Raw genomic sequence first — 23,848 nt, 5'->3', positions numbered from 1 at the left:
CACCCCTCCTTAAAGCATCTCCTTTCAAGCACTGATCCCATTGCAGGGGTTGCTAGTGGGGAACTCTGCCCTCAGTGAAGGCCACCAGAGCGGGCTAATGTAGACTTTAGCCATTTGTGGGCAAAGGGTACAGCCCAGGGCACCTACGTGCTCCCTCTTTGGGGGCCAATCTGGAAATTCCTTCTAGAGTTCAGGTTATACCAGTTCCTGGCCTGCAAATTCCTGAGAATTCCGAGAGCTGGGAGGGGCCTGCGTACTGTGCCCTTTGAGAATTCAGAGGCCAGTGGAATCAGGTCCCTCATCAGGCATTTCCTGCTCCTCTCCTATGCTCCAGGCACCATCAGGATGCCAGCTTACAGAAAGGAACAGGGCAAAACGCCCACCCTGATGGAACTTAGAATCTGGTGGGGAATTAGAAGGTAAATTAATTCTGGGGAACTGCTAAAACAGAAAAAGGGTATGTTCGTTAGAACTCGAGGGGAATGATGTCTGTTTGCCTGAGAAGGAGCCGTAGAGATGATGCTGGTGGCGGCTGCTTTGGTGGGACCCAAAAGGAAAGTTTCACAGGGCTGAATCCTGAAGACAGTATGCCTATCAAGAATGGGAAGATATTTGGACAGAAAAGAAGTTTTGACAAGTCATAAGCATAGTTAGGAATTGCAGACATTGGGCAGAACAAACTTGTGTAACTAGGGGAATAGCTAATGAACATCCAGTCAAAAGCCAGGAGAGATTTACAGTTTAGAGGTTATAAGAAGATTTACTTTTATTAATTATTTTGAATAGATAACATTACATTTTTACTATTGTCCATTTTGGATCAGATACTATACTTGCCACTTTATGGGAATTATTTCTTTAGGTATCTCCAAACAACACCATCAGGTAGGTACCATTATTCCATTTCACAGATGAGGAACTGAGGCCTGGTGAGATTAAACATCTACCCAAGTCACACAACAGGTAGTAAGAGGCAGAACCAGGGCTCTAACTGAAGCCTGTGGCCTTGCACTTAGTTTCTGCTTCTCTGTGCTGACTTTGACATGTGCATATGGATTTTATTCTGAAGGTAAAAGTGTGGAGAGCATGGAAAGGTTTTAAAGCATAGGAGTGACAAGTTCAGCTCTGGCACAGGGTGGAAGTTTTTCTCTATTTGATGATAGTGGAGTCGGTGGGAGGGGGTAAGTGGGGTAGAGAAGAGTCCACTGAAGCAGTGAGGCCCACAACCCTGTGCATCATGTGCCTCCTGTATGACTTCCCCTCTGAGCTTCCTGTGCAAACTCTTCACTTGGTGTTCTTTCTTTTTATTTATTTATTTTCTTTGAGATAGAGTCTCACTCTGTCACCTGGGCTAGAGTACCAATGCATTATCCTTAGCTCACAGCAACCTCAAACTCCTGGGCTCAAGGGATCTTCCTTTCTCAGTATCCCAAGTAGCTGGGACTTATAGGTGCACATCACCACATCCGGCTAATTTTTTCTATTTTTAGTAGAGACAGGGTCTTACACTTGCTCAGGCTGGTCTTGAACTCCTGCCCTCAAGTGATTCTCCCATCTTGGCCACTCAGAATAAGAGTGCTCGGATTATAGGTGTGAGTCATCACCTCACCCGGCCTTCCTTCACTTGGAGTTTTCTGCTTAAGCATATGAACTTTGGAGTCCTTGCACAATGGACAAAATCCCTGGCACTTAATAGTTGTGGGAACTTGGGCAAAATACTCAAAGCTCCTAGGCTGTAAAGTAAGGATGATAAAACATCTACTTGTTTTGCAGGCTTGTGATTAAAAGAGGTATGAAATATAAAGCATTGTCATCAGTCACTGAGCTTAATTAACATTATTTCTGAACTTTGGTGCACAATATAGCCCTGTTGATATCGCTGTTCCCTCCTTGGGGCATACTTTTTCTTGGTGGTCCCCATCCCTCTCCAGCTATCCTTCTTTCTCTTGGCATTCTCCTAATCTACTGACTCTTGCAATGTTCCTGCTCGCTCAGTGTGCCTGCCTCAGTCCTTTCTCCTTCTCCCTAACCCCTGAGTAGATCTCACCTAATTCCGTGCCTTTGGTCATCCTTCTGTCTCTGCTGAAAGCTTCCCCACAAGTGTCTCCAGCTGAGCCCCTTTATTAAATAGATTAATATTCCTAACTCCTGGTGGATGTGTTCTAGGTGGATAACAGGAACCTCAATTTTAATGTCAGGAGGGCCTATATGCATCTTCTTGGCTCAAGAGCAATTTATTCTCCCTGCATTCTCCATCTTAGTGACATGTACCATCATCTCCTAGCTCCTCAGGCCAGAAGGTCCTTTCTCTCTGTTCTCCAAATGCCTAAATCACCAAATCTTATTAAATCTACCTTCTACAATTACCTCACATCCATCACTTCCTCTGTCCACTCGAGCACTGCCTTAGCTAAGGCCACCTTCAATTATGATCAAAGGACCCAGAGTCTAATTAACAATACCAGTTTCATGGCAGACTTTTCCTGGAATCAGGCTGGACTTAAGAATTTTCGAGAGAATGTAAATTGTTTTTTGCTTGATTTTCTTTTCTTTAAGACTAATCTGAAATCAAGGAACTCCTTATGTACCTAAAATGATTAGATTTTGATACTGACATAAAAATTGGGTACTACTTTGTCCCAGTTTCTCAAACCAACAAAGATATTCCAAAAGCTTCCTCTTAGGCCTAGGAAGTTTGGCTTTCACAAGATAGTGTCAGGAATGTCAACCTTATCCTGTTATCAAAAAGGTGTCAAAGCTGTCACTAAACTGCCTGGTGCAGTTTGGGAAGCACCCCCCCCCCCTTAAGGCACTGGAGAATTCCTCACAGTCCTTCCAGATCATGCTTACAGTGGGAGCCAGATTCTGTTGCCCTGGCCCTGTGGGGAAAATCCCCAAGATGGCTGCAGATAGACAAGGCAGCAGTAAACTGCCAAGGTCTGACCCTTGGCAGGGTGAGAGAGATTGGGTCATAGGCTGAACTTCCTCAGAAAGTGAGTGTACATACACTCATTTGTACTGCCTGTTGCTTCCTCACGCTATGCGAGGGCAGGGGGCTCAGTCTGGCTGAGTGAAGAACCTATGGACCTCTTTCATAGTCAATGCCCAGAGCCTCCGTTGTGCAGCCATGGAAGAGAGAACATGAGGCAGACAGGCGGTTGCCCTCAGGGTGCTTACAGGGGGCTTACAAGGTGTCAAGCAGGGAGGGCCTCCACTGTCCCACACCAGCCAAGAGAGACTACCCAGTGTGCCTTTCTCTATGTCCTCTTTCACAGTCACATTGTACACCCTGCAATCTTCGAGTCTGGTGAGTAACCAGTCCACTGTCACAGTAGGAGGGGCAGAAGAGGGCAGAGAAGTGAGACAGGTGAAGGCAGGACACAGACGTTCCCGCCAAGCTAGTCAAGGATCACTCCCTGAACTGCCTTTGCCATGACATGCACAGGTTGTCTCAAATCCCAGGGCCAGGGGGAGGTCTTGGGTATCTCTGGTATTTTAAGTTGGCTGGCATCTCGCTTTTAAATCTGATTTAGTTTCAGTTCAGGGAGTGATCCTTGGGGGAAAGTTCCCTGACATGGAAATCTACATGCTCAGGGGTCTGCTCACCTACTAATGGCTCTGACACACTGGAAGGTCACTCATGCTCAGAGAACTTCAGGCTGCACCTTTGAAAGCAAAGTTCAATGGATGAGGTGCTGGGTACAAAGGTGTTGTCCCCAACAGCTCTAAGTAATTGCCACTTCTGCTTATAACTCAGAGTACAGATCCCAAGGATCCCATCATCCAATGTGGGTCTGTGCAGGGAATGAGGTCCTGGGCAGGGACCCAGGACCTGTATTAGTTTGGGGCCTGTATTAGTTTTCTAGGGATAACATAACAAAAAAGCACAGAAATTAATTTTCTCACCATTCTGGAGGCTAGAAGTCCAAGATCAAGGTATTGAGGGCTCTCTCCTTGGCTTGCAGATGGTTGTCCCTCTGTCTTCTAATTTCTTTATAAGAACACCAGTCATCTTGGATTGGGACCACCCTAATGAACACATTTTAAGTTAATTAATTAATTTGTCAATTTAACTTAATTTGTTTTTTGTACAGACAGGGTCTTGCTACATTGCCCAGACTGGTCTTGAACTCCGAGGCTCAAGAAATCCTCTTGCCTCAGCCTCCCAAAATGCTGGGGTTACAGGCAGGAGTCACCCTGCCCTTACCTACCTTTTTAAAGGTCCTGTCTCCAAATATGGTCACCTTCTGAGGTACTGGGAGTAGGGCTTCAACATATAAATCTGGGCTTGAGGAGGAGGGTAGGTGCACAATTCAGCACAATTACAGCGTTTATATTCTGAAAATCCCTGTGAGACTGGAACTAAAAACCGTGGCACCTCATGTCGGGAATGGCCACAGTCCATGTTGCCTCTCCCTTTTTTTCACACTCCTTTTGAAGGGCAAAAAGCTTTTCAAAAGTGTATCTGCTTGTTTTTACTCCCCTCTGGGAATTTTCATCAGTCTTGTAATGCTTTTCCCTATAACTGTGCAGACACAAAACAAAAGCAAACTCTAGCCATTTCCAGGTACAAATAATATAGGGTACAAATGATATAGGGTACAAGTCTTGTGTAGTGTGGACTCTGCAATACCACTCCAGTTGAACAGGCTCAGTCCTAAGAGACCAAGAGGCCTCAGACTTCCACTCTCACCTGGTGCAGGAATTGTCTCCCTAACCTAGCTTCAAGTCTGGTCTCACAGCTCAGATGCAGGTAGGAGAGGGACACGTTCTGCTTTCCATTGGTTAATTGCTGCCCAGTAACTTCGACTCAGAGCCTAGCGCTGGTTCACATCTTGAATATGTACACAGTACAGTGCTAACGTCTGATTTTACAATACGCCAGAAAAGGCAAGGGACCCTCAGCTGGTGACTTCCCTCCCTAGGCCTAGGGCCTCCCCTGGTGAAGCGTTTCGGCGGGAGCGGAGGCCGCCGGCGCGAGCCAACGGGCGCGCCGCCGTCGGCTCCGGGAAAAGGCCAGCCCAGCCCAGCCGCGCCAGGGAACTGCGAATCTCCAGCGTCCCCTAGTGACTCCCGGCCTCAACTCATTCTCCCCACGGACGCCCTTCTCCTCACCGCCAGCCCATCCCCACCCCCACCCCCACCCCCGGCAAATACCAATTCTGCGCCGCCGTCGCCTAGAATTAGACGCCTCAGGCCGGCCGCTGTGGGAGGGCCAGCGGCCGTCCAGAGGTGCAAACCTGCGTGTCCCGGCCGCGCGCAAGGACGCAGCGGCAACCTCGCCGGCCCACACAAGCAAGCTGACCGAACTCCGTTACAGCCCGAAATGGCACCGCAGGAAGGGACTGGACCGATACCTGACCTCCAACACTTCACCCGGAGGCTGACTAGTTAACGCTTTCCCCGTTCTAGGGCCGGAGGGAAGAGCACGGAGGGCAAGCGACACAGCTCCTTCCGAGTGCTGCTGTGGGTGGCTCTGAAAAGAGCCTTTGGATGTGATGGAACCTAGAGCCGAGCGCGCGTTTCTTAAGCCCGCTCCCCGCGGATGCGGCGGGCCAGCTGGATGTCCTTGGGCATGATGGTCACTCGCTTGGCGTGGATGGCACACAGGTTCGTGTCTTCGAACAACCCCACCAGGTAGGCCTCGCTCGCCTCCTGCAGCGCCATCACGGCCGAGCTCTGGAAGCGCAGGTCCGTCTTGAAGTCCTGCGCGATCTCGCGCACCAGCCGCTGGAAGGGCAGCTTGCGGATCAGCAGCTCGGTGGACTTCTGGTAGCGCCGGATCTCCCGCAGGGCCACGGTGCCCGGCCGGTAGCGGTGCGGCTTCTTCACGCCGCCCGTGGCCGGCGCGCTCTTGCGGGCCGCCTTGGTGGCCAGCTGCTTCCTCGGGGCCTTGCCACCGGTCGACTTGCGGGCGGTCTGCTTTGTGCGGGCCATAGCGAAACAGAACGCGAGCTCACCGACGCCGCGGCAGGGGCAGAAACGGAATCCCGGCCGGCGGCAAGCAGTCTTTATAGGCACAGTCTTTGCCCGATTGGGCGGGACGGTAATTGAAAGTCCCGCGCTGGCTGTCCATTGGCCGTGACGTTCCCGGTGCCAGAGTCACCGGTTGGCTTGGGCAGAGTCCTCTCTAACCCCGCCTCCTCGCCTCCCTTTCTGCTTTGCGGTTGGCCAACAGTTTTCCAGTCTTGTTTTTTTCCTCATTCTTCCAGGACGAAAGTCATTTTCGATTGCAGCTTTGTCAGATTGTTCCTCCCCAGCCTTTCACCTCCTTAGAACGCGCTCCCCACCGTACCCCTTTTCCTGTCTTCGCCGCGTAGCTCCCAAGTTGAACTTCGACCTTCCGTCTGTGTCCCCCTACCCCAGCTGCTTCTCGGCGGACCGTTTTCCGCCTGTTCGGCGCTTTTCTGAAGGGAAAGTTGCCCGCCTCCACGGCGCAAGGTTCCGCCTCCGGAAGCCCGAGACGGGAGCCTGCGTCTCTGCTGCGAAAGCGCTTAAGCGGGCGGGGGAGCCGCTAAGCCAAGACCCGGCTCCCCGCACTCCCGAAGCCCGCGCGCCCCCCTATCGACCGGGGCTGCGGAGGGTGTGGCGAGCACGCACCCCCACGCCCAGTGCGCGACCTCGCCTAAGTATCGGCGGAGGCCTGCGGGAGCAGCTGAGGGCGCGACAGCAGCTGCTGTCGATGGCGCTAGTGTTCACGCCCGAGCCGCCCGCCGGCGCCCTAGGTGTTTGGGACCTCCACCTGCGCTGCTCAGTCCGAAGACTGAGGAGTACGAAGGGAGTGATGTGTCGAGACCCGAGGTCGAGAAGCGGCCGGGAGTAAGGGGCACATGGTTCCGCCCCCACCCACACCTCCCGTCATCGCCGGGCTCGGCATTCACTACTGGGAAAGAGGGGGACCGAGGAGACTAACCAACGTAACAGCTCTTTATTTGAAATAGTGGGTGGCTCTGAAAAGAGCCTTTGATTTCACAGGGGATCCCTATCTGAGACGCAGGCTGGGCTGAGTTTCCGGATGTAGGCCTCACTTGCCCTTTGCCTTGTGGTGGCTCTCAGTCTTCTTAGGGAGCAACACGGCCTGGATGTTAGGCAAGACGCCGCCCTGGGCGATGGTGACCTTGCCCAGCAGCTTGTTCAGCTCCTCGTCGTTGCGGATGGCCAGCTGGAGGTGACGGGGGATGATGCGCGTCTTCTTGTTGTCTCGGGCCGCGTTGCCCGCCAGCTCCAGGATTTCCGCGGTCAAGTACTCGAGGACCGCCGCCATGTAGACGGGCGCGCCGGCCCCCACCCGCTCGGCGTAGTTGCCCTTGCGCAGCAAGCGGTGCACTCGCCCCACCGGGAACTGAAGGCCGGCGCGGGACGAGCGCGACTTGGCCTTAGCGCGGGCTTTGCCTCCTTGTTTGCCACGACCAGACATGACAGCGACAGTCACTGCAAGAAGCTCCCGCTTGACGACCGAGAAAGTCGCCGCAAATGGGGCTGCTTCACTCTTTTATAGGCAGAACGGGGATTGTCCACCGAGCACTCTGATTGGCTAAAGCACAGCTTTGTCCCGATGGCCAATAGGCTAGCTCAGCCAGAATCTACTCATTTACATAATCTCGTCCCCTGGCTTTGGCGCCGCTGAAAATGAGCCAATCACAACGCGGCGTAATCGGAACCTTAATTTGCGTACAGCCTCTATAAGTACAGAGTCGTTTCCGGCAGGCCCCGTCCTAGTTCTACTGTTGCGCTTGCGGTCCTTGCTGCTCGTGCTTGTCGCTATGCCTGAGCCAGCAAAGTCCGCTCCGGCTCCCAAGAAGGGCTCCAAGAAAGCCGTCACGAAAGCCCAGAAGAAGGATGGCAAGAAGCGCAAGCGCAGCCGCAAGGAGAGCTACTCCATCTACGTGTACAAGGTGCTGAAGCAGGTCCACCCCGACACCGGCATCTCGTCCAAGGCCATGGGCATCATGAACTCGTTCGTCAACGACATCTTCGAGCGCATCGCCGGCGAGGCGTCCCGCCTGGCGCATTACAACAAGCGCTCCACCATCACGTCCCGCGAGATCCAGACGGCCGTGCGCCTGCTGCTGCCCGGCGAGCTGGCCAAGCACGCCGTGTCCGAGGGCACCAAGGCGGTCACCAAGTACACCAGCTCCAAGTGAGTCCCTGCCGGGACGCGGCGCTGGCTCGCGCGAGTGGCCGGCCTCTTGACTCCAAAGGCTCTTTTCAGAGCCACCTATCTCCTCCCTGAAAGAAGCTGTCATGTGTTGTCCCTCCTAGCTCTCTTTTTGGCATCTCTATTTAAAAAATTGATCGACTTTCTGGGCGTAGTGGCTCACTCCGGTAATCTTAGCACTCTGGGAGGCCAGGCAGAATGATGGCTTGAGGTCAGGAGTTCAAGAAAGTCAACAACTGGACTAAGTACAAGGATCTGTGTCTCACCTGTTTAAGCATTGGTGTAGGCATGCTTACATGGGTAGTGGGCGAGTCTTAACCTACAGATATGTTGGGGGTTGCCAGAGAAGACTGAACCTGAAACTGACTTTAGCTTAGCCTCAGCTGTGAATATGTGCTCATTAAGTTGTTTTCGAGAGAAATACTGTGTCAATTTTGATGTTTGTGCAAGATAGAAAGTTAAATAGACAAATATATAACATTCTAGTCCTTAACAGTGGTGAGATGATGGTGGAAATTAATAGTTTGCATTATATGCTTCTGAGGTGGGTACTAACAAATAATTCAACTTATATATGTTGCCTAGAAATTTTGAATTTGTGTCCTTGGTTCACAAGCACGTGCCTATACCATTTATGTGAAGATTCCTCAATGAAGTAGATAGAAGCCTGATTTTGATAACCCAAGAATTAACAGATAATGCTGCTGCCATATATGCCTTCTACTTCACATACCCTAAAATCCACCTAGTATTATATGGTGGGATTTTTCCCCCACAAGAATTACTCAGAAAAGCTCATCCTACTTAAGCATTAGTTTCATACAATGGCAACAAAATATGCATAATTTTTGAAGCCACAGTTTGAAATGCTTGAGGAGCAAAGACTCCCAAATACAGTGCAAGGGAGGTTGATTGGGTTTATTCTCAGTGCTTTGGGAGCACTTGTGCTACTAGAGATAGGAAGTGGAATAACAACCTCATTAGCTTAAAAGATCATGCTGGTTGCTTTGGGAATCCCTAGGTTGGCCACAGTCGAAGCAGGGAAACCAATTAGGAGGCTGTTGCAGTAGAGCAATTATTCTTAAAGTCTGGTGTACCAACTAGCATCAATTAAAAATGAACATTCTCAGGTCTCAATAATTTGTGTTAACAAGGTCTTAGGGTGATTGAGGAATTCTAAAGTGTGAGAACCACTGGATAGATATGTTGGATTGGAGTGCAGTGGTGGTAATGGAGACATACATGTTGGATTATATTTTAGAGGTATCGATCGCCTTTTCTAGTTCAAAGAGAAAAAAAAGAAAAAAAATATATATTTTAGAGGTAGAATCAGTAGGTCTTGCTTTAGAATAGAATTTAGGTAAGAGTGAAACCCCTAGATGTTTGGCTTGAGCAATTGGGTAAACGGTTGTGCTGTTAATTAGGTTGGAATACTGGGAGAAGGTATTGGTTGGGGCACTGAAGGGGGAGATCCAGAGTTCTGATTTTTCAGAAGCCATTTGATATGCAAGTTGATAGGTGCAATTGGCAGTATGAAAGATGCACCTGGGGCTCAGTGAAGACAATACGAAACCACCTTTAAGGACTGTTTATGAACACAGCAGTGGGAATAATGGGTATTATAAGCATTTATTTTTCTGTTTCTGTAACAATACTGCCACATACATTTTCCAGAAAGATTTTACCCAGGTATTAGGGTTGGGCTGATTAGTTTAAATGTTGGCTCAATTCCCTTCCCACTGTGATTTGTTCAGGAATGTAGACCCATCTAATTGGCATTTTAACATTTCGGGAATTGAACTGAGTAAGGAAGTGTAGAATGCTGTTTTCTTTTGGGAAAGATGTTCATTTGCTTTCAAGAGACAGCATCAGGATGGGGTGGTTTGTGGGTATGAAGGTAAGAACAATTATAGAGAATATGCAGGGGAGGGGACAGTGTGGGGGAATCAGAGAACTGAGCCCCTCATGGAGTTTAGCCAAGCTTGGAGTTCTGCTGTACCTTTGAACTCAAATTATGCCAATTTGTCTGACATTCTTGAATCAGTTTGAATCTTGAAACACTTCAGGAATATTAACAAATGGTTTCCTAGGATAAAAGAAAAAAATGATGACAAACCTTTCATATTGAAAGGTCTCACAGAAGTCAAATAGTATAGATAAGGACAAATAGAGGTGCTCAAAGGACACATTTGGAACAAATATCTAAGTGCTAAAATCAATATTTGAGTAAGGCCCAAATTTAATATTACCATTATAAAAGAAACGACAGGGGCCGGGCGCGGTGGCTCACGCCTGTAATCCTAGCACTCTGGGAGGCCGAGGCGGGCAGATTGCTCGAGGTCAAGAGTTCGAAACCAGCCTGAGCAAGAGTGAGACCCCCGTCTCTACTATAAATAGAAAGAAATTAATTGGCCAACTAATATATATATATAAAAATTAGCCGGGCATGGTGGCACATGCCTGTAGTCCCAGCTACTCGGGAGGCTGAGGCAGAAGGATTACTTGAGCCCAGGAGTTTGAGGTTGCTGTGAGCTAGGCTGATGCCACGGCACTCACTATAGCCTGGGCAACAAGCGAGACTCTGTCTCAAAAAAAAAAAAAAAAAAAAAGAAAGAAACAACAGGGATAAAAATACGTGAAATTTTATTTAAAAATTTAAACTGTGTAAATCTATTAAAAATTTTAGTAGTTGTATTAGTTTCCTAGGGGTACCATAACGAAGTCCATTAACTATATGGCTTAAAACAACAGAAATTTATTTTCTTATGGTTCTAGAGGCTAGAAGTCTGAAATCAAGGTGTTTGCAGGATCAAGGTGTTTGCAGGGTCATGCTCTCTCCAAAGACACTAGGGCTTTTCTTGTCTTTCAGTGCCTGGTAGCCCCAGTTCTCTGGTTTGAGGCATCATAACTCTAATCTCTGCCACAGACTTCTTCCTGTGTCTGTTTTAGTATAAGGATACCAATCATATTGGATTAGGGCCCGCCCTAAAAATGACCTCATTTTTACTTTGATTACACCTACAAAGACCCTATTTCAAATAAGGCAAAATTGTAAGCCACTGGGGGTTAGACTTAGGCTTGTATTTGTGGACACAATTCAACCTATAACAGTAGTCAACAGCTTCAGTAGGCTGAATATGGCCTCTGAATATGTCCACATCCTAATCCCCAGAACCTGTGAATATTACTTTATATGGCCAAAGAGATTTTGCAGAGGTGATTCTGAGATTGAGAGATCATCCTGGATTATGTGGGTAGACCCCAAGTATAATCACCAAAGTTCTTATAAGAGAAAGGCAAGAAGGTCAAGGGAAGGAGACAATAGAAGGAGAGATTTGAAGATGGTAGGATGCTGGCTTTGAAGATGTAGGAAGGGACAATAAAACCAGAAAAACCCTCTAGAAGCTGGAAAAGGGATGGAAACAGACTCTCCATTAGAGCCTCTGGAGGGAGCACAGTCTTGATTTCCAGGTAGTGAAACGATTTTGTACTTCTGACATCCAGAATTGTAAGAGAATAAAGAAATATTGTTTTAGGCTGGGCATGGTGGCTCATGCTGTAATCCTAGCACTCTGGGAGGCCTAGGCTGGAGGATTGCTTGAGCTCAGGAGTTTGAGACCAGCCTGAGCAAGAGTGAGACCCCGCCTCTACTATAAATAGAAAGAAATTAGCCAAAACAACTAAAAAAAAAAAAAAAATAGAAAAAATTAGCCGGGCACAGTGGCATATTCCTGTAGTCCCAACTACCCCTAAGGCTGAGGCAGGAGGATTGCTGGAGCCCAAGAGTTTGAGGTTGCTGTGAGCTAGGCAGACACCATTGCACTCTAGACCAGGCAAGAGTGAGACTCTGTCTCAAAAACAAACAAAAAAGAAATGTTTTAAAACACCAAGTGTGTAGTAATTTGTTACAGCAACCATAGGAAAGTAATACAACAGCTATACAGGATTTTTTTTGACAGTTGGAGAAATTTGAATATACATTGTATATTAGTTACTGTCATTATTGAATCAATATTTGTTGGGTGTTATAATGGCATTGTAGCTTTTTTCCTTGTCCTGTACAGAAGAAACAGAAGTTTTCTCCTTGCCCACTACAGAAGGAAAAAATGTTTTTAAGGCTAGGTTTTTTTTTTGAGTCTCACTCTGTTACCCAGTCTAGAGTGCCTTGGCATCAGCCTAGCTCATAGCAACCTCAAATTCCTAGGCTCAAGCAATCCTACTGCCCTCAGCCTTCCAAGTATCTGGGACTACAGGCATGTGCCACCATACCCGGCCAATTTTTTCTATATGTTTTTAGTTGTCCAGCTAATTTCTACTTTTTTTTTTTTTTAGTAGAGACTGGGTCTCGCTCTTGCTCAGGCTGGTCTCAAACTCCTGAGCTCAAACAATCCTCCCACCTTGGCCTCCCAGTGTGCTAGGTTTACAAGAGTGAGCCACCAATCGCGGCCATGGCTAAGTTTTAACAATACAAGCTTCTGGGTACTCTCTGGGGGACATTCTATAATTAGCAGGCCTGGTTTCTTGCAATCCTTAAGCATCTTTCCTCCTTACCTTATCCATAAAATGATAAAATAGCAAACTACAACTATGGAGAATTGTATGTTATCAACACCTGGGTAAACAGGTCTACCACCTATAACACAAATAAAAAGCAGCCTTTTGTATTATTTTATTGTGATGTTTAATGTCTGGAAACTGAGAAATAGATTACACGTTTATTCAGTGTACTGGAATACCAAAGTGAGGTAAAGGGGCTGTTTAAACTAAAAACTACTTTAACCACAGAATTCAGATAGCCAGGTACACACACAAAAGTCTGCTACAGATCCTGACACATGGTTGCAGGAGTATTGCTTTATTTATATGCATACAAATATTTTTTAGGTTACTACAAAGTTTTGAAAACTTGATATAAATTGCAGTTACTTCGCAAATCTAATTGCTTTAGGCTAACCACTGCTTAACGCTTCCATTCTGTTGAGGTTTTTATTGATCAGTACGTGCTGCATACGGTTTCGTTTTGGAATAGGGAAAATCTACACTCAAGAACGTACTCCCAAGTTATCTTTCCACTGACCTACAGAATATGGCTCCACCTAGTGTTCCGTTCCCGTCATCCGAAGAAGGCGTATATTAACTAAGGAAAGGATCTGGCGGATGTTAGGGACTTACAAGGAATTGCGAGAAGCAGCAGGAAGACAGCTTCTTTCAGGGAGGAGATAGGTGGCTCTGAAAAGAGCCTTTGGAGTCAAGAGGCCGGCCACTCGCGCGAGCCAGCGCCGCGTCCCGGCAGGGACTCACTTGGAGCTGGTGTACTTGGTGACCGCCTTGGTGCCCTCGGACACGGCGTGCTTGGCCAGCTCGCCGGGCAGCAGCAGGCGCACGGCCGTCTGGATCTCGCGGGACGTGATGGTGGAGCGCTTGTTGTAATGCGCCAGGCGGGACGCCTCGCCGGCGATGCGCTCGAAGATGTCGTTGACGAACGAGTTCATGATGCCCATGGCCTTGGACGAGATGCCGGTGTCGGGGTGGACCTGCTTCAGCACCTTGTACACGTAGATGGAGTAGCTCTCCTTGCGGCTGCGCTTGCGCTTCTTGCCATCCTTCTTCTGGGCTTTCGTGACGGCTTTCTTGGAGCCCTTCTTGGGAGCCGGAGCGGACTTTGCTGGCTCAGGCATAGCGACAAGCACGAGCAGCAAGGACCGCAAGCGCAACAGTAGAACTAGGACGGGGCCTGCCGGAAACGACTCTGTACTTATAGAGGCTGTACGCAAATTAAGGTTCCGATTACGCCGCGTTGTGATTGGCTCATTTTCAGCGGCGCCAAAGCCAGGGGACGAGATTATGTAAATGAGTAGATTCTGGCTGAGCTAGCCTATTGGCCATCGGGACAAAGCTGTGCTTTAGCCAATCAGAGTGCTCGGTGGACAATCCCCGTTCTGCCTATAAAAGAGTGAAGCAGCCCCATTTGCGGCGACTTTCTCGGTCGTCAAGCGGGAGCTTCTTGCAGTGACTGTCGCTGTCATGTCTGGTCGTGGCAAACAAGGAGGCAAAGCCCGCGCTAAGGCCAAGTCGCGCTCGTCCCGCGCCGGCCTTCAGTTCCCGGTGGGGCGAGTGCACCGCTTGCTGCGCAAGGGCAACTACGCCGAGCGGGTGGGGGCCGGCGCGCCCGTCTACATGGCGGCGGTCCTCGAGTACTTGACCGCGGAAATCCTGGAGCTGGCGGGCAACGCGGCCCGAGACAACAAGAAGACGCGCATCATCCCCCGTCACCTCCAGCTGGCCATCCGCAACGACGAGGAGCTGAACAAGCTGCTGGGCAAGGTCACCATCGCCCAGGGCGGCGTCTTGCCTAACATCCAGGCCGTGTTGCTCCCTAAGAAGACTGAGAGCCACCACAAGGCAAAGGGCAAGTGAGGCCTACATCCGGAAACTCAGCCCAGCCTGCGTCTCAGATAGGGATCCCCTGTGAAATCAAAGGCTCTTTTCAGAGCCACCCACTATTTCAAATAAAGAGCTGTTACGTTGGTTAGTCTCCTCGGTCCCCCTCTTTCCCAGTAGTGAATGCCGAGCCCGGCGATGACGGGAGGTGTGGGTGGGGGCGGAACCATGTGCCCCTTACTCCCGGCCGCTTCTCGACCTCGGGTCTCGACACATCACTCCCTTCGTACTCCTCAGTCTTCGGACTGAGCAGCGCAGGTGGAGGTCCCAAACACCTAGGGCGCCGGCGGGCGGCTCGGGCGTGAACACTAGCGCCATCGACAGCAGCTGCTGTCGCGCCCTCAGCTGCTCCCGCAGGCCTCCGCCGATACTTAGGCGAGGTCGCGCACTGGGCGTGGGGGTGCGTGCTCGCCACACCCTCCGCAGCCCCGGTCGATAGGGGGGCGCGCGGGCTTCGGGAGTGCGGGGAGCCGGGTCTTGGCTTAGCGGCTCCCCCGCCCGCTTAAGCGCTTTCGCAGCAGAGACGCAGGCTCCCGTCTCGGGCTTCCGGAGGCGGAACCTTGCGCCGTGGAGGCGGGCAACTTTCCCTTCAGAAAAGCGCCGAACAGGCGGAAAACGGTCCGCCGAGAAGCAGCTGGGGTAGGGGGACACAGACGGAAGGTCGAAGTTCAACTTGGGAGCTACGCGGCGAAGACAGGAAAAGGGGTACGGTGGGGAGCGCGTTCTAAGGAGGTGAAAGGCTGGGGATGAACAATCTGACAAAGCTGCAATCGAAAATGACTTTCGTCCTGGAAGAATGAGGAAAAAAAACAAGACTGGAAAACTGTTGGCCAACCGCAAAGCAGAAAGGGAGGCGAGGAGGCGGGGTTAGAGAGGACTCTGCCCAAGCCAACCGGTGACTCTGGCACCGGGAACGTCACGGCCAATGGACAGCCAGCGCGGGACTTTCAATTACCGTCCCGCCCAATCGGGCAAAGACTGTGCCTATAAAGACTGCTTGCCGCCGGCCGGGATTCCGTTTCTGCCCCTGCCGCGGCGTCGGTGAGCTCGCGTTCTGTTTCGCTATGGCCCGCACAAAGCAGACCGCCCGTAAGTCGACCGGTGGCAAGGCCCCGAGGAAGCAGCTGGCCACCAAGGCGGCCCGCAAGAGCGCGCCGGCCACGGGCGGCGTGAAGAAGCCGCACCGCTACCGGCCGGGCACCGTGGCCCTGCGGGAGATCCGGCGCTACCAGAAGTCCACCGAGCTGCTGATCCGCAAGCTGCCCTTCCAGCGGCTGGTGCGCGAGATCGCGCAGGACTTCAAGACGGACCTGCGCTTCCAGAGCTCGGCCGTGATGGCGCTGCAGGAGGCGAGCGAGGCCTACCTGGTGGGGTTGTTCGAAGACACGAACCTGTGTGCCATCCACGCCAAGCGAGTGACCATCATGCCCAAGGACATCCAGCTGGCCCGCCGCATCCGCGGGGAGCGGGCTTAAGAAACGCGCGCTCGGCTCTAGGTTCCATCACATCCAAAGGCTCTTTTCAGAGCCACCCACAGCAGCACTCGGAAGGAGCTGTATCGCTTGCCCTCCGTGCTCTTCCCTCCGGCCCTAGAACGGGGAAAGCGTTAACTAGTCAGCCTCCGGGTGAAGTGTTGGAGGTCAGGTATCGGTCCAGTCCCTTCCTGCGGTGCCATTTCGGGCTGTAACGGAGTTCGGTCAGCTTGCTTGTGTGGGCCGGCGAGGTTGCCGCTGCGTCCTTGCGCGCGGCCGGGACACGCAGGTTTGCACCTCTGGACGGCCGCTGGCCCTCCCACAGCGGCCGGCCTGAGGCGTCTAATTCTAGGCGACGGCGGCGCAGAATTGGTATTTGCCGGGGGTGGGGGTGGGGATGGGCTGGCGGTGAGGAGAAGGGTGTCACTGGGGAGAATGAGTTGAGGCCGGGAGTCACTAGGGGACGCTGGAGATTCGCAGTTCCCGGGCGCGGCTGGGCTGGGCTGGCCTTTCCCGGAGCCGACGGCGGCGCGCCCGTTGGCCCGCGCCGGCGGCCTCCGCTCCCGCCGAAACACTTCACCAGGCGCCGCCCTAGGCCTAGGGGATTCAGCAAATTTGTCTCGTGACATTTCTGCCCTTTAAAGTTGGGGATTTCTGCTTTGAGGCTACGAATCGGTTGTAGGTGTGGCTGGTAATGCCTCGGTCAGTTGGATAACATTCCCCACATTCTGTTCCCTAAGTCAAAAAAACCCCGTGGGTTAGGGGTGGCTGCATACTTGTCACGTTGCCCTTAATTGAACCGATCTTTGCCCATCCAGGTCCACAGACGCAGAGTCACTCTGGCCCTGGGAAGGCAGTCCACTCTAAAAGTTGCGATCTGTGTCTTAGATTTTCAGCCCGGATGCGGTCGTTTCTTAACATGTTTTCTTCTAGAGGTGTGGGGAGTTTTGTTTTTGTATACCCGGAAGATAATCAGAGTTAGCCCTGCGGACAGAATTTCTTTGGGATGTAGTAGGGAATTGCAGTTTGTTCAAGAGCAGTGAATGAAGTATGTCTAAAGAGAGGCAGGGAGAGAATGGGAGGAAGGATGGCAGAGGGGAGAAAAGGGATGGGAAACAAATGTGGGGACCTCACTGATGTGAATTGGGACTTGAGGCCCCTTGAAGGGTAGAGCCAAAGCGTAGTGACCCTTAAGCAGGAAAAGGCTCCAGAGAGAAAAGACTTGGATCTCAGTTTCTTCATGTGTAAAACAGGATAATTTCACCCACTTCAGAATTGCTGTGAGGAAGAAAAGAAGTAATACACCCTACACGAAATATTTAGAACACAGTCTCCCGTGGTAATAAATCAGTATTAATGGCATCATTAACAACTATGATAATATCTGCAACCTGCAACTGGAAACCACTGCAATAGAGAAAATTACACAGAACAAAGTGAAAATCCCAGCCGGATTAAAATCTATTATTTTGTTCAGTAGGAATCCCAGTATCTTTTCATAGGAAGGGGTGGGTATGCAAGTTTGCAGAAAGGGGAACTAGATCTTTGGGCTCTGTGAGGAGAAGACATGCACTCTAATGGAAGGCATGCTTTGATAAGCGGTGAAGAAAGATGCAAATTGAATTATCTGGAGTTCAGAGGCAAAGATCAATTCTGGAGGTCTTCCTGTAGGAAACTTTCATCTAATCCAGGAAGAAGAACCAGAAAAATAAAAGGAGAATTGTGGATGGTGGCGACTGCACAGAGTAGGCCAAGGCCAGTAAATGAGAAATAAATGTTTAGTGGTGGAGACTGAGGCCAGCTTATTTAGAATTTTGAATGCCAAAGGGGAGGGGATAGGTTTTATGCTATAAACAGTGTAGGAGAAAAGATATGAACGGGGTGGATTATAGAAGAGGAAACACTAAATCTAATATATGCTGGGATGCTCATAATAATCAGAGAAAGGCAAATTAAACAATAATGAGGTGTCACCTTATACTGGATAGTTCAGCAAATAGTGGAAAACTGAATAATACTAAGGATTGGCTGGAATGGAGGGCTTAGATGCTTGGTGCCTTGCTGGGGGCGGCCACAGATCATAGGAACCAGCAATTCTTGGATATTTATCCAAAAGAAATTCTCACATAGGTCTATGAGAGAACATGATGAGAATGATGGGACATTGTAAACAATGTGAACATTCTTCACTGGGAGAGTGGATAAAATGTGACACATTCCATGGAGTATTCTGCAGCAATAAGAGATTAAATGGACACCTATCTTAGTCTATTTGGGCTGCTATAACTAAACACCTTAGACTAAGTAGTTTATAAACAACAGAAATTCATTGTTCATGGTTCTGGAAACTAGAAAGTCCAAGATCAAGGTATCAGTAGATTCAGTGTCTGGTGAGGACTTGTTCCTCACAGATGGTACCTTCTATGTGTCTTCGAGTGGTAGAAGGTGTCCCTTGCACCTCTTTTAGAAGGTCACTAGTCCCATTCATGAGGGGTCTTATGACATAATCACCTCCTAGGGGCCCACCTCAATACTATCATATTGGTGATTAAGTTTCAACATAAAAGTTGGGGGTGTATACATTTAGACCATAGCAACACCTAACAAGGACAGATCTTAAAAACATTTCTGAGGGAAATATGGTAATAAATGGAATGAGGTTGAAAACAATACTATATATGAAAATTAAAATAATTAGTACATTTTGGAATCATACATAGAAACAAAAAGACACTTTAGACATAGCAGAATGGTTTTCTATGGGATGAGAAAAGATCAGGAAATAAGGATAAAAGGCTAAGAGAAAAACCAACAGTGCCTTAAGCAGGTGGGTAACATAATTAGCTGTGTTTTACGGTTAATCTGGGGTAGAGGGTGAAAAAGGAATCAGAAGCGAGCAGCACCTGAGGCAGGAGGCCAAGTCTCAGACCAGAGATTTAGCAAATGGGAGATGCTAAGGATGAGAACAAGAGAATCAGCCACAGCAATGGACTGCAGGGAAGTTGTTACCTTTATTGCACGTAGAAGATGGCCTGAACCTGGATGAGGAAAAGGGTAACAAGGAGTTGTTGAGGCAAAAAGTAATCAAAGATGACTCCAGACCTTTCTGCCTGAGTGACTGGGAGGACGATGCCACCTTCACAGGAATAGGCAGCCTGGGAGGAGGAGCTGCTGAAGAGAGTTCACTTCAGGCCATACTGGGTCAGAGCTGTCCACTGGAAATAGCATAAGAGATGGCTCCAAGGACAGGCCTCTGAGGAACATCTATATCACTTACGGATCTGATAGAGACAGGAAGTTAGAGAAGAGTTTTATCCTGTAACTGGAGGAAAAATATGAGGAAATTGAGCTAGATGATTTCTTGGGTCCTTCTAACCCTAACGGCCTATTGTTCCATTAAATACATATGACAAATATATTAATAGATCCTTAAAGATTATTTGTGATTTGCCAATTTTAGACAAATATTTTAGTAAAATTCAGGAGCATCATAGTGTATCAGGGAATGCCAAGTTATTTAAACTGCATAAACATCAGTTTCTTCCTTTATAAAATGGAGATAATATTCAACTTTTGATGTTCTGAGGATTTGAATATTCTTAATACATTTAACACATTATAACAGTCAAGTCAGCTGGGGGAGTCCATTGATTCTTTATATTGACTTTACATTTTTCTGGTCGAATCCTGAAAAATCTGGCCCTGCCAACCTGTTTATACCTCATCTTTACCCACTATCCCCCTTGCTCTATAAATTCTAGCTATGGAAAATCCCTCCTACCCCCAGTGATTATAGAACATATAAGAACTAGATTGGGTGAAATACGCAATAAGTACATCATCCCCTTTGGTTTCTATGTCACTCCATGGCTTCAATCTTCTTTCACAAAGAACTTTTTACTTGATCCTTAAAATATGCTTGTGAGAAAGGCAGGAATTCTCAATAACATTAAAGATGAAAAAATTTAACTTTGGCAAAACTGGGATTTGCCATGGTTCATATAGTCCAGATTATCTACCTATTTAACTTATGATTGTTTGGGGGGTGAATTATATTCATGTTTATAAGAAATTCAATTCAGAAATGTTCAATGAAGATGAAAAAACCAAAATCTATAATTCTATATTTGTACATATATATACTAGTAACATTCTGTATAAATGACAGTTCAGTTCTTTTGGCTCAAGTATAGAAATAACATGTATATCATGTTAGCTAGAATATAAAGTACAGAGTGAATGGTTTCAAAGGAATAAAATAAGAATGTAGTGCTCAGGCTGGTTTCGAGCTCCTGAACCGCCTCTGCCTCCCAGAGTTCTAGGATTACAGGCAGGCGTGAGCCAGCGCGCCCGGCCTGCAATGTCTTTAAAGTTAAAACAAATCAGTGATATTTGAAATAGAAATGCTATAAATTGCAGGTGAGACTTAAGAGGGAAAATGAAACATCTTATTAAAGCTTCTTATTTCTCATAAGCACAGCCTCACAAATGTTATCTTTGCCATTTATGCCCCTGCCCCACACCCTTTACTGTAGATCTCAGTAGGACATCTGCAATCTTTTTTTTTTTTTCTGGAAGGAAATCACTTTATTTAATTACCTTACAAATAACATCACAACCACTGGTTTAAGGAGGCCACACCAACAGTTGCCCAGCCCCCAATTCTTTACCATCTCAGTGATCTTCTACACAGTAAGAACTCCCTCTTCCACTGCAATTCTAAAGCAAGGAAGCTATTAAATGACAGAAGAGAGGTTTAACTGATGATTTTACACTTTATACTTTCACTATCAATTACTAAATTAACTTGCTCTTGAGAGCCAGTTTTTCATTTCTTCAGTTTCAACTTCTTGATTAGGATAATCTGTTTGCAAGTCTGTACTGTTTCAGCACTTCACTGAAACCCTCACAGAGCTTTAGGTCGCTCTGGTTCTGGGCACATTTCAAAACCTGCTTTATCTCATAGAAGCAAGGGCCAACCTGCTGCTGCTGTGCCACCTGGCTTCCCTGAGGCTCCTGGTAAGTGATGTCAGGGTTTGACGGCTCAGTATTACGTCCTCCACTGAAACCCCCAGTCATGGCATGACCCAGTGTGTGCCCGACTGCAGAGGCCACAGCCACAACTGCTGCAGTGGTTGCCATCTGGGCCATTAGCCCTGGCTGCCAGGGTGCAGCAGCAGGTGAGCCAACTGCAGATGGTGGGGCTGCTGCTGGTGGCTGAGCTGCTGGTGCTGTCCTGGGTGCAGTTCTCATCTGAGGGGCCCCGCTGGCTGGCCCAGCCATTCGGGAGATTTCGGCTTCCACTTCCACGAGGCATTGAGGCTTCCAGGTGGCATTGCGAATGCACTGTGAGTCGGCACCTAGAACTGCGAAGGTCCGAGAAGAGCCCAGGCATTCTGCTCATCATTCAAAGCCTGGCACTAGCCCCACCTCCATGGCCAAGCTTTCCCTATAGTAGTTACTATCTACATTTCTCCTCATACTGAATATGTGCTGCCTTGTACTATTGGGCCACTTAGTCTTATATGTATTTATTTCCATGTATTTTATGTATTATGCGTGTCTTCCCTTTTCTGATGGTAAAGGCAGGTCTTATATCTCTTGCCTTGCTGGCATCTCCATTACTAAGCACCATGTTTTAAACCTAGTTCACCCTCAAGTGTTTGATGCTGACCACAGCAGCCAAATGTGAAGACCAATAAAGCAATTGCTGGTTTATCTTTTGGGAACTGACATAGAATTTGATTATGTACATAGCCAAATTTCGCTGTAAAAATCGTAAACCTAGAATACAAAAAACAAAAAGTTTGCAAAACTATAATTAAGCTTAAGGTTTAGAAGTGTGGACCCACGTTTCAATCCAGATCAGGGCAGTTTAGAATTGATAGTGTCTTTGCATTTGCCATGCTGATGTAGAATAATTTGCTTTTGCCTTGTCAAAATTAAATTGTGCTTTCTGTACTGACTGCGGGTTATATTCCTGAAGGTCTCTCATTCTTAGCCACAATAAGCCCTACAGATAAAAGTTACATACCTGAATTATCTGTTCCTTGGAGACTTGCTCTAAGATTATGAAGTCTGCTCACTTTTATCACGTTACAATGTCCCTGCATCTGTGTCCTTGCAATGCCACAACTGAAAGACAGTACGTCCTTGACTAAATTCTTTTTATGGAACACAAGAAATGCATACTGTTCATGTACTGGGCAGACAACTTGCCCAAAACATTTATAGAGGAGGTTGTCTGATCTAATAACACACATTTATGTTTGGCTTTGAATAGTTGATTAGCTTGGGCTTTTTTTTTTTTTTTTTTTTTTTGAGAGAGTCTCACTCTGTTGCCCAGGCTGGAGTGCATGGCATCAGCCTACCTCACAGCAACCTCAAACTCCTGGGCTCAAGCAATCCTGCTGCCTCAGACTCCTGAGTAGCTGGGACTACAGGCATGTGCTACCATGCCAGGCTTTTTTTTTTTTTTTTAACATATTTTTAGTTGTCCAACTAATTTCTTTCTAGTTTTAGTAGAGACAGGGTCTCACTCTTACTCAGGCTGGTCTCGAACTCCTGAGTTCAAGCAATCCTTCAGCCTCGGCCTCCCAGAGTGCTAGGATTACAGGAATGAGCCACCATGCCCGGCCTAGTTTTGTCTTTGAAAGCTCTCATGCCTTATTAGGGGTGAGCAGGGTACATAAAGGTGTTCCCAGACATCTAATATGAATGGGCCCTTGAGTCATCTATCTGGCCCCCCATTAACCGGGCAAAGAAAATAAAGCCCAAAAGCTGACAGAAATCCAGACACTACAGGTTTGAGAACTGGTGCCTCGACTGCAAATGCAGGTCTGCTTCTACTTTGCGTTAAGTGCAGCGAGGCTACATACTGAGGGGCTTAGCCTATGTTTAAATCTCTGGCTTCCTACTTCAAGTTCCAGCGACCAAAAACTATGACAGCGCGTCCACCCAAGGTGGCTGACTCTATACAAGCAAGCCACCGTAATGCTTAAACCTGGTGCTTGCCAACCTTTCAGATCGATAAATGGCTAAACAAATGAAAGGCCGTTTTAGCAAACGATTTAGCTCTTTAGGGCTGCCAACGCCTTGGGCGTCGGTAGCCTTCCGTGTACCGACTGTAGCCCAAGAACTAAGTGCTAAATTCCCTTCTGCCTTCCGGCTTGTGTTCAGTGCCCAGCTTCATTTGGTGATTTTATGGGTGGCCCTAAAAAGGGCCTTTGGGACTGAAATACAAAGCTGAAATGGCGACTTAGCCTCCGAAACCATACAGGGTGCGCCCCTGGCGTTTAAGGGCGTACACCACGTCCATGGCAGTGACAGTCTTGCGCTTGGCGTGCTCCGTGTAGGTGACCGCGTCCCGGATGACGTTCTCCAGGAACACCTTCAGCACACCCCGAGTCTCTTCATAAATGAGGCCAGAGATCCGCTTGACGCCTCCGCGGCGAGCAAGACGCCGAATGGCGGGCTTCGTAATGCCCTGGATGTTGTCTCTCAAGACCTTGCGATGGCGCTTAGCGCCGCCTTTGCCGAGACCTTTTCCGCCTTTTCCCCTGCCAGACATGACTGCAACGCCGACGACACAGTCTGAGGCTAGCCAGTGCGGCTTTACCCTTGATATACACGAACGTCGGACCAGATTGAAAACCGAAAGTGCGCCGGCGGGAAGCATTGTAAATTGTCTCCGCCCTCTCCACATTTCGTCATTCCTTTCCGGTTTCCTCTCCCTCCTCCTCCCTCCACAGGGCCCTCTTTTTTTTTTTTTTTTTTT

The 23,848-nt window shown here is 48.5% G+C and overlaps 7 protein-coding genes and 1 pseudogene across 7 annotated transcripts; 3 read left to right on the top strand and 5 right to left on the bottom strand.

Annotated features, from left to right (window-relative positions):
- Nucleotides 1–5,508: 5,508 nt before the first annotated feature.
- LOC109730386 (histone H3) lies at nucleotides 5,509–6,218 on the bottom strand. The gene has a single exon (XM_076000068.1). It carries the CDS (start codon nucleotides 5,935–5,937, stop codon nucleotides 5,527–5,529), a length of 411 nt encoding a protein of 136 aa, XP_075856183.1. The 5' UTR covers nucleotides 5,938–6,218; the 3' UTR covers nucleotides 5,509–5,526.
- Nucleotides 6,219–6,913: 695 nt separating this feature from the next.
- On the bottom strand, nucleotides 6,914–7,417 carry LOC142869570 (histone H2A type 2-A). Its single transcript, XM_076000070.1, has one exon. The coding sequence runs from the start codon at nucleotides 7,415–7,417 to the stop codon at nucleotides 7,025–7,027; it is 393 nt and encodes a 130-aa protein (XP_075856185.1). The 3' UTR covers nucleotides 6,914–7,024.
- A 345-nt stretch (nucleotides 7,418–7,762) lies between these two features.
- On the top strand, nucleotides 7,763–8,221 carry LOC105865491 (histone H2B type 2-E). Its single transcript, XM_076000071.1, has one exon. It carries the CDS (start codon nucleotides 7,764–7,766, stop codon nucleotides 8,142–8,144), a length of 381 nt encoding a protein of 126 aa, XP_075856186.1. The 5' UTR covers nucleotide 7,763; the 3' UTR covers nucleotides 8,145–8,221.
- A 4,763-nt stretch (nucleotides 8,222–12,984) lies between these two features.
- Nucleotides 12,985–13,838, bottom strand: LOC105865504 (histone H2B type 2-E). Its single transcript, XM_012754115.3, has one exon. It carries the CDS (start codon nucleotides 13,834–13,836, stop codon nucleotides 13,456–13,458), a length of 381 nt encoding a protein of 126 aa, XP_012609569.1. The 5' UTR covers nucleotides 13,837–13,838; the 3' UTR covers nucleotides 12,985–13,455.
- Nucleotides 13,839–14,182: 344 nt separating this feature from the next.
- Nucleotides 14,183–14,686, top strand: LOC105865501 (histone H2A type 2-A). Its single transcript, XM_012754112.3, has one exon. The coding sequence runs from the start codon at nucleotides 14,183–14,185 to the stop codon at nucleotides 14,573–14,575; it is 393 nt and encodes a 130-aa protein (XP_012609566.1). The 3' UTR covers nucleotides 14,576–14,686.
- A 754-nt stretch (nucleotides 14,687–15,440) lies between these two features.
- Nucleotides 15,441–16,092, top strand: LOC105865490 (histone H3). The gene has a single exon (XM_076000066.1). It carries the CDS (start codon nucleotides 15,664–15,666, stop codon nucleotides 16,072–16,074), a length of 411 nt encoding a protein of 136 aa, XP_075856181.1. The 5' UTR covers nucleotides 15,441–15,663; the 3' UTR covers nucleotides 16,075–16,092.
- Nucleotides 16,093–19,700: 3,608 nt separating this feature from the next.
- LOC105865496 (coiled-coil-helix-coiled-coil-helix domain-containing protein 2 pseudogene) lies at nucleotides 19,701–22,193 on the bottom strand (annotated as a pseudogene).
- Nucleotides 22,194–22,908: 715 nt separating this feature from the next.
- On the bottom strand, nucleotides 22,909–23,703 carry LOC105865499 (histone H4). The gene has a single exon (XM_012754109.3). It carries the CDS (start codon nucleotides 23,639–23,641, stop codon nucleotides 23,330–23,332), a length of 312 nt encoding a protein of 103 aa, XP_012609563.2. The 5' UTR covers nucleotides 23,642–23,703; the 3' UTR covers nucleotides 22,909–23,329.
- Between the last annotated feature and the right edge of the window lie 145 nt (nucleotides 23,704–23,848).

The sequence above is a fragment of the Microcebus murinus genome, chromosome 2 (genome assembly GCF_040939455.1).
Source record: "Microcebus murinus isolate Inina chromosome 2, M.murinus_Inina_mat1.0, whole genome shotgun sequence".
In the NCBI taxonomy this organism is placed as follows: Eukaryota; Metazoa; Chordata; class Mammalia; order Primates; family Cheirogaleidae; genus Microcebus; species Microcebus murinus.
This window is presented reverse-complemented; position numbering and strand designations above follow the sequence as displayed.